This window comes from Fistularia commersonii, chromosome 20 (assembly GCF_037954325.1).
Source record: "Fistularia commersonii isolate RoL2024-O1a breed Wild chromosome 20, RoL_Fcom_v1.0, whole genome shotgun sequence".
NCBI classification, from domain to species: Eukaryota; Metazoa; Chordata; class Actinopteri; order Syngnathiformes; family Fistulariidae; genus Fistularia; species Fistularia commersonii.
Window position 1 is genome coordinate 5549605 of NC_141303.1, and position 17655 is coordinate 5567259.

A 17655-nucleotide genomic window follows, 5' to 3' on the forward strand; every position below is an offset into this window, starting at 1 on the left:
GGATGCTTAAACTGTAAATATGGCTACATATAATATAATATAATGCAAACTGCTAATATCAGATGGTAACCATGTGTTATTGTGCTTCTACCACGGCCTTGTCACGATTCAAACACAGCCTTAACTTTTCTCGAGATTGGTCTGTGCTGGCGTTTCTCTGATTTTTTTTTAAGAGCTGCCAAAACTCATCATCTTTGACCTTGTATAAAAGAGTTCAAGCTTCTTTCTGAGACTGCAGCTTCCTTTCTGCTTGGATGTCAGTTTTTCCTCCCCGGTTTTCTTTCTGTTTTCTTTTTCTTTTTGCTGAGTTTAACAATTTACATTAACCTTTCTATAAAGAACGCGGCCAGATCGTCGGCCCAGACACCTGGGCGAAGACCCAGTGGATGACTGAGAACATGCTAGAGGGATGGTATAACCCGACTGGACAGAGAACTCCTTGGGGTCCTGCAGAAACACCGGAGTGCATTGGACGATGAACAAATTCATTGCTGGACGAGATAAACATTTCCAAAGTAATTTCTGTTTATTGCAGCACAAAGTGCTAAGCCAGCTGCCTTGAGTCAGCCTGCTTCAGGCAAATACACTGCCAAAGTTCTCTTATACAGAACTTTAAAACTTTTAGTTGCCTTATTTTTGTGTCTTTATTCATCAAATAATGTATTGTTTTTATCTGTTGCATAAAGAAATAGATTTGATTCTGGTAATCTAAAAATAGCAGATAATAATAATAATAATAATAATAATAATAATAGTGGTTATAGTTATCTTTATTGTTATCTGTAGTAGTAGTAGTAGTAATATTACCCACTATTGTGCTGGCTTTAGTTTTTGTTATTGCTGCTACTGTGTCTACTTTTATAACATGAAAAATACTTTTGATGGTATTTGATACATTTTAACATGGAAAAAAAACAAATCTTTAATCTTTCCAATGCAGGCGGAGCATCTTAAAGTGATTTTATATCATTGTAGAGTCACTTTTCAATAACTACATGGCAAAAACACTGTTACGTCATATATTATTTAGTTGATATCTTACAACCTTTGACGCAAACTACATCCACTAGCAGAATGTATAACTGCTATAATGAATACATAACAATTATAACTATAATATGATATCATTTGAACAATTATATGTTAATCTTTAAATATTAATCTAGGGAAAGAAAGCTGTTTAATATGAGTGAACGGGCGGAGAGTAAATCATTTCGCTCCTTCCATTCTGCATCGGAGTGGAAGCCTAAAATAGTGCCAAATGGAAAAAGGTGAAGTAAAAGTTACTTAAAAAGTGCATTACTTAAGCAAAGGTGCCTGACTACTTAGTTATGCCCCGTCACTGTCAGCTCTGGCTATTAATCGTGGCTGCGCTGACACATGAATGAGCCGCGGTGTTAAATATGCAAGAAGACGCCGCAAGTATACGGCGCATTCTCATTCTCACCTCTTTGATAGCCTGCAGGCCACGAACTCCCAATCAAATGGCCGTAAGCTCGCTCTACTTCTAACTTCTCCTCCGAACAGAATAATGATGTCCTGACTTGACCCTCTTGCAGTACCAGAGGAAAAAGAAAATAATACATTTATCAAGGATTTCTGGCACCGTGAGACTGAAATCGCTGAGGACATTAATCAACGGCGTGCAACTGTAAAAGATGTGTGGACAATTTCCAGAGCAAAGAGTAACATTATGAAGTGTGAAAAAGCTTTTGCTTGGAAAACACACGGGGATGTAACATGACATTTTGCAGCGGAACTATTTGGACCGGAGCGGCCGGGAGTTTGCGAAATGACATTTGCGGTAACCTTTTCATGTGACTTTTTAAGAAGGGTTAAAACCACAGAGACGCGAAGATGGGGCCGATTTAGGTTCTTCCCATTAATCAACCTGCGATTGCGTTAGTCTGCAGCCCGGGGGCGAGTCCCAACCCTCCCCCTTCACTTGTTAAGAAGCGACAGCGCACAAATTGAGGTGACAAAGTGGACTGAAGTGGCCTTAAGTAATGGAGTCGGGCGAGAGCGAAGAGACCGACCTGCCGGGCCGTCTTTAAAACAAACACTGACGGTTTACAATTGCTCTTCTTCCTTATCTGCTTTCACCTCGAATAAACACGATGGTCAAAATTTGCACGTTTTTTTTTTTTTTTTTTACACATGTATTTGCAGCAATTAAAAGACAACCCAAAATTTGCTTTGCTAATTTACCAAAAGACCTAGCAGCAAGATACTCCAAGCATTGGCGAATACTGGAAAGAGAATTTAAAAAAACATTGCTCATTACAGTCTTTCCCCCAGTTGGGTTCAACCATTAATGTCATCCCAAATGATTTGAACTCCACGGAGGACGTTCATTTGCATATTCCGCGTCTTCGCGCCGGACAGAAATCCGTCCGGTGAAAGATGCGCGCAGAAATGAATGGCAGGTGCCCCTCCTTTAGCAACGGGAGCTCTTCTCCACGATACGCTGCTGACATTTAGCGAGTGGCGTCTCCTCACAGGAGTGGAGAGCAGCTGAGCGCATATCCTCGGGCCACGCAGCCTCTCCACACAGAGAAGTACGGTCAAATGTTGGGACGCCTGCCCCCAGAATTAAATCTTGATGCGCTGCAGGAAAAAGCCATGTTATTGTTTTTCGTCTCCAGAAGCAATAGTTTTGCTTTTTGACTTGCCAAAAACAGTTTGAGATAACAGGAACTTTCAACCCCGCTTGAAGGTCATTTAAAGGTGACATTTGAAGGCAACGTTCCCTTAAGATAACGACTAAACGTTCTGGGAAAAGGAACAAAAAACTACATTTAATGAAGGCCCAAAAATGGCAAAACCATTTTTTTTTTTTTTTAAAGAATTACCATTGGTCTGATTCGCACATGATGTGTCTGGTAGAAAATACAAATGACAATAATTGTTAGAACAGATCAGGCTGACGTTACTCAGCTCGCAGTTTCCACGATTAGAAATTCAGTTCATGGCGTTGATACAAATGCCCACTTATGGGCATTTGTATCCCATAAATGGCGTTGACATTTATGGGTATGATAGACCTCCATGATTATTTCTGGAGGATACCAGGATGATGTGACAACATTTAACGCTTACAAGTGAATAAAATATGCTGCTTTAATTCAAATGGACCATTCAAGGTGTAATGTTTTAGTGTCTACTAACTTTATAACTGGATTAAATTTTTTGGACCAACTTTTCAATAAAACGGCAATGATTTTGGTATTGACTTGGTTATTATTATTATTTATATTTTTTCTTTACAACTGTCACATTGTAAAGAAAGTTGAGCAGATTATCATATGTATTCAATAGACATATTTCACTCTACATAGAGTGGCTATGCACGGCTGTGAACTGTTTTTGCAAATAAATGCAAATATACAGATTACAGATAACAGATTTGTTAGGGACTGTTCTAACTCTGTTGCAATTGTTACTATTCTATGCAGCCCCAAACTAAATACACTGCATACAAAAACCAAAATGAAGTTACTTGGGGAAGGATAGAATGGAAAAAAAGACTTTAAAATGGTAATAGCAGTAGTATGGTATGAGTAATGCTTTTGTTTTTGCATGTAGTGATGAAAAAACTTAAATCAGGGAACAGACGGAGCAGAGGTAGATGTTCATTTTTAGTTGTAGCCAGGTTTGACCACATGGAAAGGGTTCTTCCTCTGGATTGCAGCATAACGCAAATGTGCGACGATAATACTTGCTATTAGGGTCAATTCATTCAGGTGAATTGGCACACACAATAAAGAAAATGACCAGACACGTCCTGTTCGATTAGCGCGACACCCTATACCAACATCGCCCTCACGGAGGTGCGTTAAGGTCACGGGCACAGGTTGAGCTCGACGTATAATTTAAAATTACGAATGTGTGGCGGAGGACAATCAATTTTAAATGTCAGTGCATACGTGAGGATTCAAGTTCAGATATGGTGCAGGGGACGTCGACCGCATTTTACATCCCGTGTTCGAAGAAAAAAACATCGGTATCACCGTGTTACAACAGAATGGAGCCCTAATACCATTGTCTAATTCATATCACTAACTGCATGCTGTTGTTTGTGAATAAGACGTTTGTCCAACAGAAAGGAAAACAAGATATTCGAGTCTACAGGGAGGCCAGGCCAGTGTCTAGATTAGAGGGAGATCCTCTTGAAGGAATAATGCAGACAGGATATTCTGTCTTGTTCCCTCCTCCCTGGAACATCTCCTCTGAGATGTAGCTGGCAGTCAGCTAGCTGCCATCCACTCCATCCAGATGCACACACACACACACACACACACCAACCCCCATTGTGAACTGAATACATCCATGCCACCGCACAAAGGAACATAGCTGGTCCCTGGTGAGTTACTGATGTTTGTGACACAGAGAGAGAGAGACTAAGAGAGAAAGAAAGAGAGCGAGGAAGAGACGGAGGGCTGGTTGTCGTATGTTTGTCTTACATGTGTAGCTGTTAAGCATAACATCAAGCTTTGCACTATGAAGCATCTCCACACACGCAGCCGCACGTGCATTCTTGCAAAAGACTGCGGAGGACACGTATACAACAGCGGATGGAGTTTCCGTAGTAACGGGATTTAGTCTCACCCTGCCGCTGATGGATTTAACAATGAGGACCCTCATGAATGAACATGCACACAGCATTTGGATGATATACACTTTTCGGGACTCACACACACACACACACACTAACACACTCTCTTACTCACTGCCTCTTTTGCATCACAAACATACTCACATTGACTCATTATCTTAAGCAGACCCACGATAACATGGTCTGAGTGTCTCCCCTCAGACAGCACATTATCTGCTTGGAATTCTTCCAAACACAAACACACACAAGTAAGTCTTCAAGTCCTTTTAGTGGGACAACAAACACACATACAGTCACTTACTCTGACTTATCAAACTCCCTTGTGAAGTCTGACACATAGACAGTCGCCCATGTGGGGTGACCCCGTCAGCCACGAGCAGGTAAATAATGCATGAAGATAAAACAGCAGCAGAGAGATGTACTTTTCTGACAATCCTATTGGAATGGCGATCTGAGTTGGAAAACATCCATTTCAACCCATCTTCCACAAACAAAATCTTATCTATGTCCACTCATCAAGGGATAGAAGATATGAGAAAATGTCAACATGGGTTTCCTTTGCCAGAGGAAGCAGATGAATGCAGGCCAGTAGACGATGGAGGTATTTAGAGGAAAACAAGAAACGGCGGTAGAAATGTGTCAATATTTTCAGAGCCAAGCCAATAGAATAAAGTATTTAGGTCAATATCTGAGGAGAGAGACTTCTATGGGTTCATTTACAAGATCCAGAGGCTTATTAGTCCACGTTTGAAGATGTAAACATTTTGTGGGGTGAGACTGGAGACATGTGCAGTTAACCGCAGATGAAGTGAACAGAGAAGTCCCCAGTTTAATTAAACTGAATCATCAGCTGCACAAAGACCTGCTGCTGCAGACAATCTGCACCTCAAAAACACAAGAAAACCAATGTGGTAAATCTCCGCATGCGGTTTTCCACCGTGCCCTCCGTCTGTCTCTCTCTCACACACACTCACATTCTATGACTCCCATATTCCCTGGTTATTTATGCCTCCATGAAGCCAGGTAGGCCCACAGTCATTGTTTCTGGAGCTCATTTTTCAGCCAGTTATGAAGTTCTCTTGATGGAATATACATTAATATATTCCTGAATCCAACAAATGTCTCTAGCTCCACTCCATGTGCCATTATTGCCATTTTTTTCAAAAATAAAATAAAATAAAATAAAATAAAATAAAATAAAATAAATTAAATTAAAATGAAATAAAATAAAATAAAATAAAATAAAATAAAATAAAATAAAATAAAATAAAAGCAAACTGTGACCTAAAGTATTTGGTCTTTTCAGTAACAATCAAGCTAATCTATATCGGTGCTGCTGCAGAGCAGAAAACATGTTGTGGCAGAGGAGCGTCAACAACAATAAGTCCCGAGATAAAGTCACCACAGGTTAATCGACACACACGTGTACATCACTCATTGATATTGCCAAGTGATAAACATATGAAATTGACAGTTTCAGATGTGAACTGATATTCTGATGAGCCATCAGGAGATCGGATGACGTCTTAATCACATCTGGACCAAAGCCACTGTGGACATAAAGCTTGTGGCCAAACACTGCATGTCCACATCAAGCTCGTGCAGTTGCCCAGCTCGTAGATCCCATCTGGATTTCACATTAAGCTTTTATGTCTTTGATGCAGATGACCATTTTACTGCCTCCAAATACTGCAGAGATATATGAAGCCTATTCTGCTGGAGGCAGGTCAGGAGGCAGCAGAGTATCAATAATTCATATGCCTGCATGTGCCTGTGAGCAAGGAGTGAGTGTGAGATGATGTGTGTGTGTGTGTGTGTGTGTGTGTGACCACGTTGCGAGGATAAATAACACCTGCTGGACCAAGTGATTATTATTCATATTTCAACCTCCATTTATTTGAACCAAAAAAAAAAAAAAGAAAAAAGTTAATCAGGGTTAAATCCACTAAACTGACATACAAAAATAAGGGACTCAAATTGAAATCAATATATTAACACAATTTACACATACATCCGATGCTGTGGAGCAGGATGACAAGACTCTTGATATGGCCACAGGGGGAGCTTGGACAAGCCAAATGCATTTTTTTTTTTTTATTTAGGCAACTGCATAACCATCAGTGTTTTTTTTTTATGAAATAGTGGCTTAACTGAGTTATGGTCAGTTCCGGTCTTAAAGCTAACAGTAAAAAAATAGAAGGGAGACTTCTCCAGAGCCGTCCCACATCTTATCTTATCTCTCCTTTTTCTTTTTCTTTTTTGTTTCCCACCCTTCCTTTCCTCTCTCCTGGATTCACCGTCTGCTTTGCCGCAGCAGCAGCAGGAGGAGAAGAGGGGAAGGGAGGGGGACAATTGGATGATCCCGAAGAATTGAACGGAAAAAAAAACGAACGGTGTAGGTTTTTAAAGGTGATGTTCGCTGTCCGGGTTGCTGGAAAGGGAAGGGGGGTGTAGATCTGCCCCCCTTTCCCATTCACCCACACCCACACCCACCGATTTCAATTCTGAAGGGGCGTTGTCTGTTTTCGTGCTCACTCTCTCACTGTGTGTTTCCATCCCTCCCACCATGTGATGGGAATTCCACGTCGCGTCTGTGGTGGTCCAAAAAACACGACCGGTGTGGGAGGGGGGGAGGGGGGGGGCGTCTTGTCCGTGACGCACAACCCCCCCCCCCCCCAAACAAAAACAAATCAAAAAGAACAAACAAAAACAACAAAAAAAACAGGTCTTTTCCGTGCGTAAGTCTGTGCTTGTGTGTCCGCGCGTAAAAACGCGTTATAGTGCGGGAGCAGGAGGGGGGGGGGGGTGATGGGGGGAGGGGGGCTGTGCGTCCTTGCGCGTCGGAGAGAGCAGGCAAGAAGGAAGGGGGATGAAGAAGAGGAGGAGGAAGAGGAGGATGAGGAGGGTATCAAACAGAATCCCTGATCACTCCTTGCCCCCGTTCACCAGAGACAGCTCTTTGAGAATTCCACTGGCGTCCACCCGCCTCCTCTCCCGGATCATGTCGTCCAGGCTGCGGAAGAGCAGGGTGTGCACGCCGCTGCCGGACAGGTGGACCTTGAGGAAGTACCGCTGCTCCGCCGAGTGCGCCTCGCCGCCCGCTTTGAACTCCCGCTTCCCGAAGCGACACCACGCGGCGAAACTTTCCGAGTTGGTCCAGCAAATCTCCCCGCTGCTCAGGCCCAGGTGTCCCGCAGCGTTCTGCATCACCAAGTCCGGCGGCAGCGGCCGGTACCGGTACCGATTGTTGACTATCCTCCCGCGGCGACCGCCGCTAACCTCCAGCAGGCTGTCCTTGCGGATCTCGCCCTTGTGCAGGTGGATCACCCGGTCGTCGTGCTCGTACACGGCCCAGTGGGGCGCCTGCGCGGTGGCCACCAGCTCCAGCAGGTCCCCCGGTTTGCACATGGTCAGCAAAGTTTCGGGCGCGTACACGTTCAGATCCTCGTTCTCCCGCAGCTTGGAGAAGATGCATTCCTGCGCGCAGAACGCCGAGTACTCCACCTCGCCCACCGCGAAGGGTCCCTCCTCCTCCTCCTCCTCGGCGGGGCTCTGGTCCTTGGTGAAGCCGCAGTCGGACGGCGTGCGGTCGTCCACCTCCTCCTCTTCGTCGGAGAAGAAGTAGGCGACGCCGACCCGCAGCTCGTCCTTCTCCAGCCCGGACGGATCCCCCGTGGGCAGCTCGCTGTAGTTGAGGTGGGTGATCCGATCCAGTTGATTTCCCATCAATGACCTGGCAAGGCAGAGGCATGGACTTGTGGTGTCTGAGGAGGAGGAGGAGGTGTAGGAGGAGGAGGAGGAGGAGGAGGAGGAGGAGGGAGAGACCATTATTTCAAAGGGAAAGCGGAAAATACTGCATTTGAGCCCAGTGGGTGCGGGGACGCGCTCCGGCACCGTGAGCGCACACCGCCGGCTCTCATCCAGCCGAGCGGAGCGCACCGGATGCCCGGTAAGTCAAGTCATCGGATCCGGTGTGAAAGTCTTTTTTTTTTTTTTTTTTTTTTTAAATAACAAAAAGAAAAAAAAAAGTCTGCAATTTAAAGTAAAAAAAAAAAAAAAAAAAAAAAAAAAGTGTGACCGGAAGAGAAAGCAGTACCTGTGCGCCTCGCGGACAAACGGGTTAAAGATGGTTGGGGTCCATCGGCTCCGCGGGCGGTAGGGGCCCCTGCTCTTCCTCTTTCCTCTTCCCCGTCTAAACTCGTCGCTCCACGCGTGGAGAGAACCACCACCACCACCACCACCACACGCTCTTTCTCCTCTCCCTTTCTTTTTTTTTTTTTTTTTTGCGTGCCTGCGCTTCGCCCTCCTCCCCAGCGCCAGCTCCGTATTTTTAAGTACCGAGGAGAGCTCCGCCTCGGCCGACGCGCTCCGCCCTCGCCGGCTCTCGGTGGCCCGCGGTCACGGGGTCCGTCGACGCGGAGCCAATGGGAGGCTCCGAGGAAAACGCCGTTCACCGCCGGCCAGCCAATCCGGTGCGGGCTGGGCGGCCGCCGGCGATAGGCGCCCGTTACCGTGGCGTGGTATTTGTTGTCAGAGAGCTCTGAAATCCCTTCCATGACCGGTGGAGACCACAGAAGCAGGCGGAGGTTTGGAGATAACAGTTTGTGCATCTCGCTGAGCGCTTCTGCGTGCTCGGCTCTCTTTGATGCACGATAAACATCCCCACTATCTCCAAAATAAAATGCTTCAAATCCCCCTTCCACTCATGGAAATGTGCTTAGTGTCGCTGTAGGACGCGTCCCCAGGACGCGATGAATAACTTGTAAATGATTTCTGTACGTGTCACCGGCCTGACTCTGCATCACTTCCGTGTTCGCATGGATGACTATCTGCAAATCGCCTGTAAATTATTGAAATAGTAAACCATGTGCAAAGGGTTAATCTATTTATTATATCTGCACCGGTTGCCTTTTTTTTTTGCACTTCTGGTTAGAGGCACTATACTGCGTTTGGATGCCCTCTAGGCTGCTTGCATATGTGTAATAGCATTAAGTTGAATTTAATCTAAAAAAAATCTAATCAGATCTAAAATATTGACATAAAATACCATGTACATACAGCAAATGTATTTAATATATCTGCGCCGGCTCCTTTTTTTTTGCACTTCTGGTTACATGCACTGTACTGCATTCGATTGCCCTGTAGGCTACATGTACATGTGTAATAACATAAAGTTGAATTTAATCGAAAAAAAAATCTAATCAGATCTAAATTATTGACATATATACCATGTACAGACAGTTAATTTATCCATTATATCTGCAACTGCTGTTTTTTTGCAATCCAGGATGGATAGGATCAGGAATAAGTCTTATCAGAGGGACGGCACATTAATGTTTTGGAGATAAGGTCGAAGAGGCCAGGCTGAGACGGACGGGTCGTGTAAAGAGAAGGGATAGTGAACGTACTGGTAGAAGGACGCCGGGGTCGGATCTGCCAGGCAGGAGGCCGAGAGGAAGACCAAAGAGAAGATTTATGGATGGAGAGAAAGAGGAAATGATGTTCGTTATTGTGAGAGAAGAGGACACGGAGAAAAGGGTTAGATGGAAGAGGTTGATTTGCCGTGGCGACCCCTGAAGGGACCAGCCAAAAGGAAAAGAAGAAGATCTGCAACTGCTACTTTTTTTTGCACTTCTAGTTAGATGCTAACCTGCATTTTGATGATGTATGCTTGCACATGTGTAATGACAATGAAGGTGAATTTAATTTAAAAAAAAATAACAAAAAACTAACAACTTGTAAAGTACTGACATAATATACCATGTACATACAGTAAATGCATTTATTATATCTGCAACTGCTGCTTTTTTGCTCTTCTGGGAGTAAAATAATAGAAGCAACAAGATGCTCAACTGCATTTTGTTGCGCTGTACATGTACATGGGTGATGACGAAGTAAAATTAAATTTCAAAAAAATCTACTCACTTGTAAATGATCAAACTAATATACCATGTTGTTTAGTTCATTTCTCAATATATCTACTGTCTGCTATTTTTGCACTTCTAGTTAGACGCTAATCTGGATTTTGATGACGTATGCTTGTACATGTGTAATAACAATGAAGGTGTATTTAATCTGAAAAAAAAAAACGAAAAAAAAAAAACTAATCACTTGTAAATTAATGACATAATATACCATATACATAAAGTAAATGCATTTATTATATCTGCAACTGCTGCTTTTTTGCACTTGTGGGAACAAAATAATAGAAGCAACAAGATGCTCAACTGCATTTTGTTGTACTGTACATGTACATGGGTGATGATAATGAAGTTAAATTAAATTTAAAAAAAATCTACTCACTTGTAAATTATCAAACTAATATACCATGTTGTTTAGTTTATTTCTTATTATATCCACTGTCTGCTATTTTTGCAGTCCTGGTTGGATGTTAAACCACATTTTGATGACATTTGCTTGTACATGTGTAATCACAACAAAGTTGAATTTACTCCCCAAAAATGACAACTAATCACTTGTAAATTATGAACATGATACACCATGAACATACAGCTAAGTTATTTATTATATCTACTGGCTGTTTTTTTGCACTTTCAGATAGATGCTAAACTGTTTTTTGATGCCCTATGCTTGTAGACATATAATGGCAATGAAGTTGAATTTAATCTGTAAAAAAGCAAAGTAATCTCTTAAAAATTATTGAAATACTACACCTTATGCATGCAGTTAATTTATTTATTGTATCTGCACTTGCATCTTTTTTGTACTTCTAGTTGCAAATCATCAGAAGCAATAAGACGACTCAATTTTGTTGCCTGTACTTGTCCATATACATGTATGATGACAATTGAGTTGAATTTAATATAAAAAAATGAACTCCAAAGACTTAAAAGAGGGACTGGAGTTTGTACACAAGGTAGGAGTTAAACAACTCCATGGGAAACCAGTACCAACTGTTTTACAACCTGATTCTATTGTTGTGTTGGGGTGAAAACACAGATCAATAATCAGACTGAGTCACTTTTTTTTTTTTTTTGCTGCATGCATAATGCATGGCAAACTTTCATATTGTGAGTGTGAGATAAATGTGATTATAGCAGTGCCATCCAAAAACGCAGGCACATCTCACGTTTCATCAGCCCAGCCCGGAGCAGACAGCCGTCTCAACATTTACATCAGACCTCGAATGCTTACCCCCAATGTTCGAAATATATTCTCTTTTTTTTTTTTAAATCTGGCAGCATCCAGAAAGCTTTACAGAATATCTCTCCAGTTGCTGACATAGAACAGTTGCTGCTCTTTGTTTTCCCTGGTGACAGGCATATATATGACATATATATATATATGTGTGTGTGTCTGTGTATATATATGACATATATGTGTATATATATGACATATATATATGTGTGTGTATATATATGTATATATGTTTATATATATGTATACATATGTATGTATGTATATATAAAATATATACATACATATATATATACATATACACACACATATATTTTTTTTCTTTTTTTTTTCTTATTTGTTTTTCTACCGTTAATTTACACACTTTCATTAATAGCCTCATTGTTGCACAGCATTGTCAACTGTTGCAGCTCTGTGTGTGTGTGTCCCTTTACGCATCAGACAAAATGTGTGTGGAACATTTTAGTTATGCAACTGCAAGCAGCGGTAGTATTCACACTCTCTTCTCATATAAAAAGGCACCTTTAATGAATTCTATTAAATGTGTTTGACAGTCTCAGAAATAGAATTTTTGCTTTAGAATCAGTGGAATTCCACCTGCCTCTGCTCTCTCATTAAACATCTCAGAATACATAAATAAACAAATAGATTTCATTTTTGCAAGTTGAACTGCTGGACACAACATATCTAGTGGTTCACTGGAAATTATATTTTCGGCGTTTGTGATCAAGAGGCGTCTTATTTTTGTATCGTGCTTGCGGCTGCCGAAGTTTGGATCAGAATCGCTTCAAAAATGTGTGATGTCATAAATCATGCTCATCTTAAAACTGGAATTTGCACAAGGCCGGAGAAAATGTGTACTTTCATCGGTGAATATGAAAACAGCATTTTCAACAGAGAGAAACTTTGCATAATTTTGACCAGTGGGGGGGGGGGGGGGGGGGGGGGTGTTAAATCAGGTCTGAGGAAAAAAAAAAAATCCTCCACACACACATAAACACACACACACACACACACACACACACACACACAAATATTTACATAGTAATACTGTTAATAGTGGATTTGGCTTGAGCTTCAACGGTCCTGCCACTTACAGTCTACATCAAGAAATAAGTATCTTTGCTACATAGCACCCTTTCTGACCAACACACACTCTACAACTCACTCTTTTTTTTTTCAATCTCACTCCATCTCCTTTACACAACTAATCATATATGCAGCTGTTGTAATAATAAGGCAGGGTGCAGACAGTACCGGATAACTACCAAGCCCGGGTGATATTTCACAACACCAATAATTGGATATGTCTCTATTCCCTAATTACTAACTAAATCATATATGCTGCGGCGCCATACTGGGCAGATAAAACACACAAGCTGTCCAAAAATATGATACATTCAGACATCGCTGTCTGCAAATGTGATTTACATGTAAAACATGAACAAATACACATATGCGCCACCATGTGCTATATGTAGGCAGTCACTCTCCTTTGCACAAACCAGGCAGTTTGCACAGAGAAAGAAGAAAATGTTTTGCTTTATTGTCCAGCTGTTTGAGTGTGTGTGGTCAGTGACAAAAATTTGATTATATATAAGCAGCAGAAAGTGTCAAGCTTTCCAGTGGAAAGGAAGTGTACTGTACAGATTTTTTTTTATTATGATTTACTGAATCTGTTTATGGCATGCCAGGATTATTAAGACTTCTAGAAACTCAATAACTGTGCTTAAATCATCTGCATATGGCTTTAAGCCCATATTCAGGGGCATCAACCGATAGGGATAAAAAAATTACAAACCTCTGAAATTTTTTGACGCATTATTTTTTCTGTTATTGGATTATAGAGGACAAACAAACAGGTGTGAAATTAATAATCAATCGGACATGGAATAAGAATGCATGAGTGCAGCAGGGGACACAAATATCAGAAAAAGATGGGTATACTTATATATCTTAAAGGTATATGGTTTTTGACAGGGGTCAGGGGAAAAAAAAAGGGCCCTGATAATGAACATGAAATAATCATTCATCACAAAAATAGAATCAAACCTAAATTGCAACCCTACTTCAAAATAATAACAAAAATCCTGAATTGAGAATTTGCATAAAAAAATGTTTTCATATTGTTATCTATTAAGTTCCCCTGTCCAATTTAACATGATTGGTAGTATTTAGATAATAACTCCCTTCTCTTTCATGTGCAAATTGAGAGAACCCAGTAGAGTCTAGCACTTTGAATATACTAAATCTTTTAACTTCCTCTTCCCTAGTCTTTTTGTTCATGTTTATAACGCTACAAAAGGTCGAATTAGTTGACGGAGCCAACCCCCTGCGCTAAGTGATGCGACTGTGGAGAGGATTGTTCTGCAGGTGCTTGTATTCAATCTGCATAAAAGTAGCCTGTCTTCTGCATATCTGCCACTTGGGAAGTTGCAAATAAAAGTCCTTGAATATGGTCATTATTTGGACAGCTCTTTTCTGAACGCCGTCAATGGTTACTCGTTGTTTCCAGTTACGACGTATTTAAAACATGGCCAAAATAGCAGCGGTAGATATTTAGCATTTCTTAAAAAGCTAAGTTGGGGTTTCACCATTAAGCTGAGGAAATCAAACGCTCGGCCCTTCCTTTTTTGCAGCCTCGTCAATATGAACATCCCAACTTAGCTGATATACAGGCAGGAACCCGGGGAGAGAAAACACAAGGTAAGCTTTTTTTGTGATAGTTTATTGATCCCCGCTGGCAAAATAATGTTTCGCTTTCGGTTTCCAGGGAGGTCACAGAGCGGGGTCAGATGAGATAGAGTCGCCGGCCTGCTTCAAGACCTACACGATGGAGTAACTGGTATTTTTTGAGTCCATAATAACAGGTGTGAGGTGCAACTGTGGTTTTTCATTAAAGTGGTGATCATACCTTTCTCCTCTCTCAGACGTGGCACGCTAATTAAGCCAACTGACGATAAAAACACGTAAAAAAGATCCTCCCGAGAGAAAAGACATCTCTGGACGTGGTTAAATAGCGGCTTCAATTAAAATAGTGTACTTGATTACCATGTTTCCCGTGCTTATATAGAGCAGTCCTTCGCTTACTTTTAAAAACATACCTGGAAAAGAGCTAAACAGAACACGTACCGCTATAATCAGACAGTGCGTCTAAAAATACTGCAGCTTCCTCTGAATCTGCTCTGCAATCACCTGCCTTGTGTGTGTTTTCACATAATGACACAAATATCTAACTGGAATGGTTGTTTCTGTCGCCCCTCTCCCGTTCAACATGTGGATGTATCAAAAAACGATACCGGTCAACACCTCACCAGCTGTGAGTCACATATTTGGACGGAAAGAGTTCTTGAACATGTTATCCATTTCACTTCTCTGCAATAACTCGTCCCAATATTGATACGTGCTTACGCAAAGTAAATTCTTAGCCGTTGTTGCTGTTGCTGTATCACTACACACCACTATGTCAAATAACAGTGACAACGGTGTGTTAACACAATTATACCCACCATCACATCTATTGTTGTGATTGTAGGTGCTTGTGCCACAGATAGCAACCATCAACATTGTCATCATATCTCTAACTGAGGCGAAGTCTACCCTCCAGGGTGTTGTTTCCTGAAGCTGAACATTGTCTTTATATTAGTGGAAAAATGAGTACCAAGTTCAGTGTTTTTGCGCTTGGGTAAACTCTATAATAAGCAATTACAGTACAAAACTCAGTGCTGGGGTGAGTTGCAGTGGCATAAAGGGAGGAAAATTATCCTTTAAAAACAGAAATATTTGACCGTAGCATTGTATTTTCCTGACAACCCCCTCGCTCCTTTTTTTTCAGGGAATATCTTCCTGCGGGAGCCTTGATCATGCACCAAATAAGATATATCACGTAGTGTTGCTACATGCTCTACATGGCGCTCGGCGGCGTTGGATAGATATGTGGTGATAGTGATATTTGACCATCAAAAACAGAAATATTTCTACTCAAGTCTTTCAGGCCAATGTGTATCCATTTAAGCATAGCTATCGCTCCCTTTTTCACTGAAAGAACTTTATGCAGTTCTAAGAACCTTTTCAGGAGCTAGGCTGTTTCTGCTTGCATTTGGACAATATCGGTAGTGGGTACCTCAGTTCCCGGAACCACTGGGCACTGTATTCACTCATACGATTGAGTCGGCAATTGGTCGAACTTATAAGCTGAGTCCATATAGTTCTTGCCAACTGCGGAATTTTATTTCAAAAAAGGTCAGTTGTTTTCTTGCAATGTGCAACAATTCACTGAACCAGCGACCGCCGGACTGACAAATAGGTCTGGAAGCAATCTCAAGGACTCGCGGCGGAATATGAACTTTTCGCTAAAATAAGTATGGAATAAGCTAACCACGAAGCAGTGAAGGAATAAAAAAAATAATAAAACACATTTGATGTACCATAGCTATTATTCCTGATATGCAGAAACTGACTTTTTGGCAACTTCACGCTTCATGTTGTCTGTGTAGTATTCCTCTTCTTTGTGGCGATTTGTTTTTGAATGCGGTGACATTGTGCACGTCGCAAATGTTCCCGACACACCGGTCCCTACCGTGGTCCCTCACTCCCCATGTGAATGCAAAAATTAAAAAGTTTTCTTTGGGAAACGGAGTTCCTCAAACGAAACGCGAGCTTGACAGTTCCCGGAATTTTTCTGTCCAAAAGCGTCTGATGAAAATGAAACCGTGCAGTCAAAGGCGTCAAAGGTGTTAAATATATTCTGACAAAAACATTGCTTAATATTTGCATCTGAAAAGAGCTTAAATGCCTGTAACACCAGAATGACTCGATGAATGACATAAAGGTGGAGAATCCCAGAATTTCAAGGCGGAGGATCTCAGCCGCAAGGCGGTCGGCAGCAAACGGCATTTGAAGAACGGCAAGTGTACATAACTTCGCGAGCCAACAATCGTCTGCTACGACTTAAAGACTGAGCAAATACCATTTGAGAACGAAATGGAATTTGCAGTATGAGCCTATAGAAACAGACAGATACTATGTAATGGACAAATAGCAAAAGTAAAAAAGAGAAGTGACTTTTATTGAAGGCGACCAGTTGCCATCGAAAGTTTTTTTTTTTTATTAGGTGAACCCTAATGTGTTGCTATTTTCAACTCACAATGAAAAGGCTTTAGGTGTCTAAATCATTTTTAACCAGTCTGATGGTTGGTCTGATGTGTCGGTGCGGTGTTTGCTCTTTCCAACTTTCCCATTATCGTACAGCTAGATTGTTGAAAAGTAGCGGTATTCAACTTTTATAGCAGAAAACGGAAGAACCAATGATGGAACAAAGTATAAAACTACCGCTATGAAACCTCTGAACACTGCAGCTATTAACAAACTTAATATCAATCTCATAATTACAAAATTGGATGTTATCCAAACAATTTCCAACAGTTTGGACGAGTACACCGAAGACTGACCACTCAGATGTGGCTGATTGACGTGGAGGTTTTGTTGCGTGATAATGCAAATGCCCGCTTTTCTTGCGAGTTCACCTGCCAACATGGCTTCGCGAACATAAAGCATTAAATGCTAATGAAAAACCGATAGCCCGGCGAACCATAATCAATATTCGTTAAGATGCAATTTTTTTCATTTCTTGATCTATCTTTGATTGTGATGATGCCAAGCAGCTGATCTTATTAGCCAACATTAATATTAGATCGTTTTACACCGTCAAGTAAACATTCTGTTTACATATTTGGTATCAGAATGCATAAAGAACCGTCATATTATCAGCAAATTGGATAAGGGAGTATTTTCCCAAATAATTCATAATTCTAACCCCGGTACTAGTTTTTTCCCTTTTTTTTTTGGAAGGTCATGTGTTCTGTGTTTTGAAGAAAGAGGCG

At 41.5% G+C, this 17655-nt stretch overlaps 1 protein-coding gene across 1 annotated transcript; it reads right to left on the minus strand.

Moving 5' to 3' along the window:
* Positions 1-6483: 6483 nt before the first annotated feature.
* Positions 6484-11970, minus strand: lratd1 (LRAT domain containing 1). Its single transcript, XM_086167560.1, has 2 exons — positions 8712-11970; positions 6484-8379 (listed from the first exon to the last, which is right to left on the minus strand). The coding sequence occupies exons 1-2, from the start codon at positions 9223-9225 to the stop codon at positions 7541-7543; spliced, it is 1353 nt and encodes a 450-aa protein (XP_086023686.1). The 5' UTR covers positions 9226-11970; the 3' UTR covers positions 6484-7540.
* Between the last annotated feature and the right edge of the window lie 5685 nt (positions 11971-17655).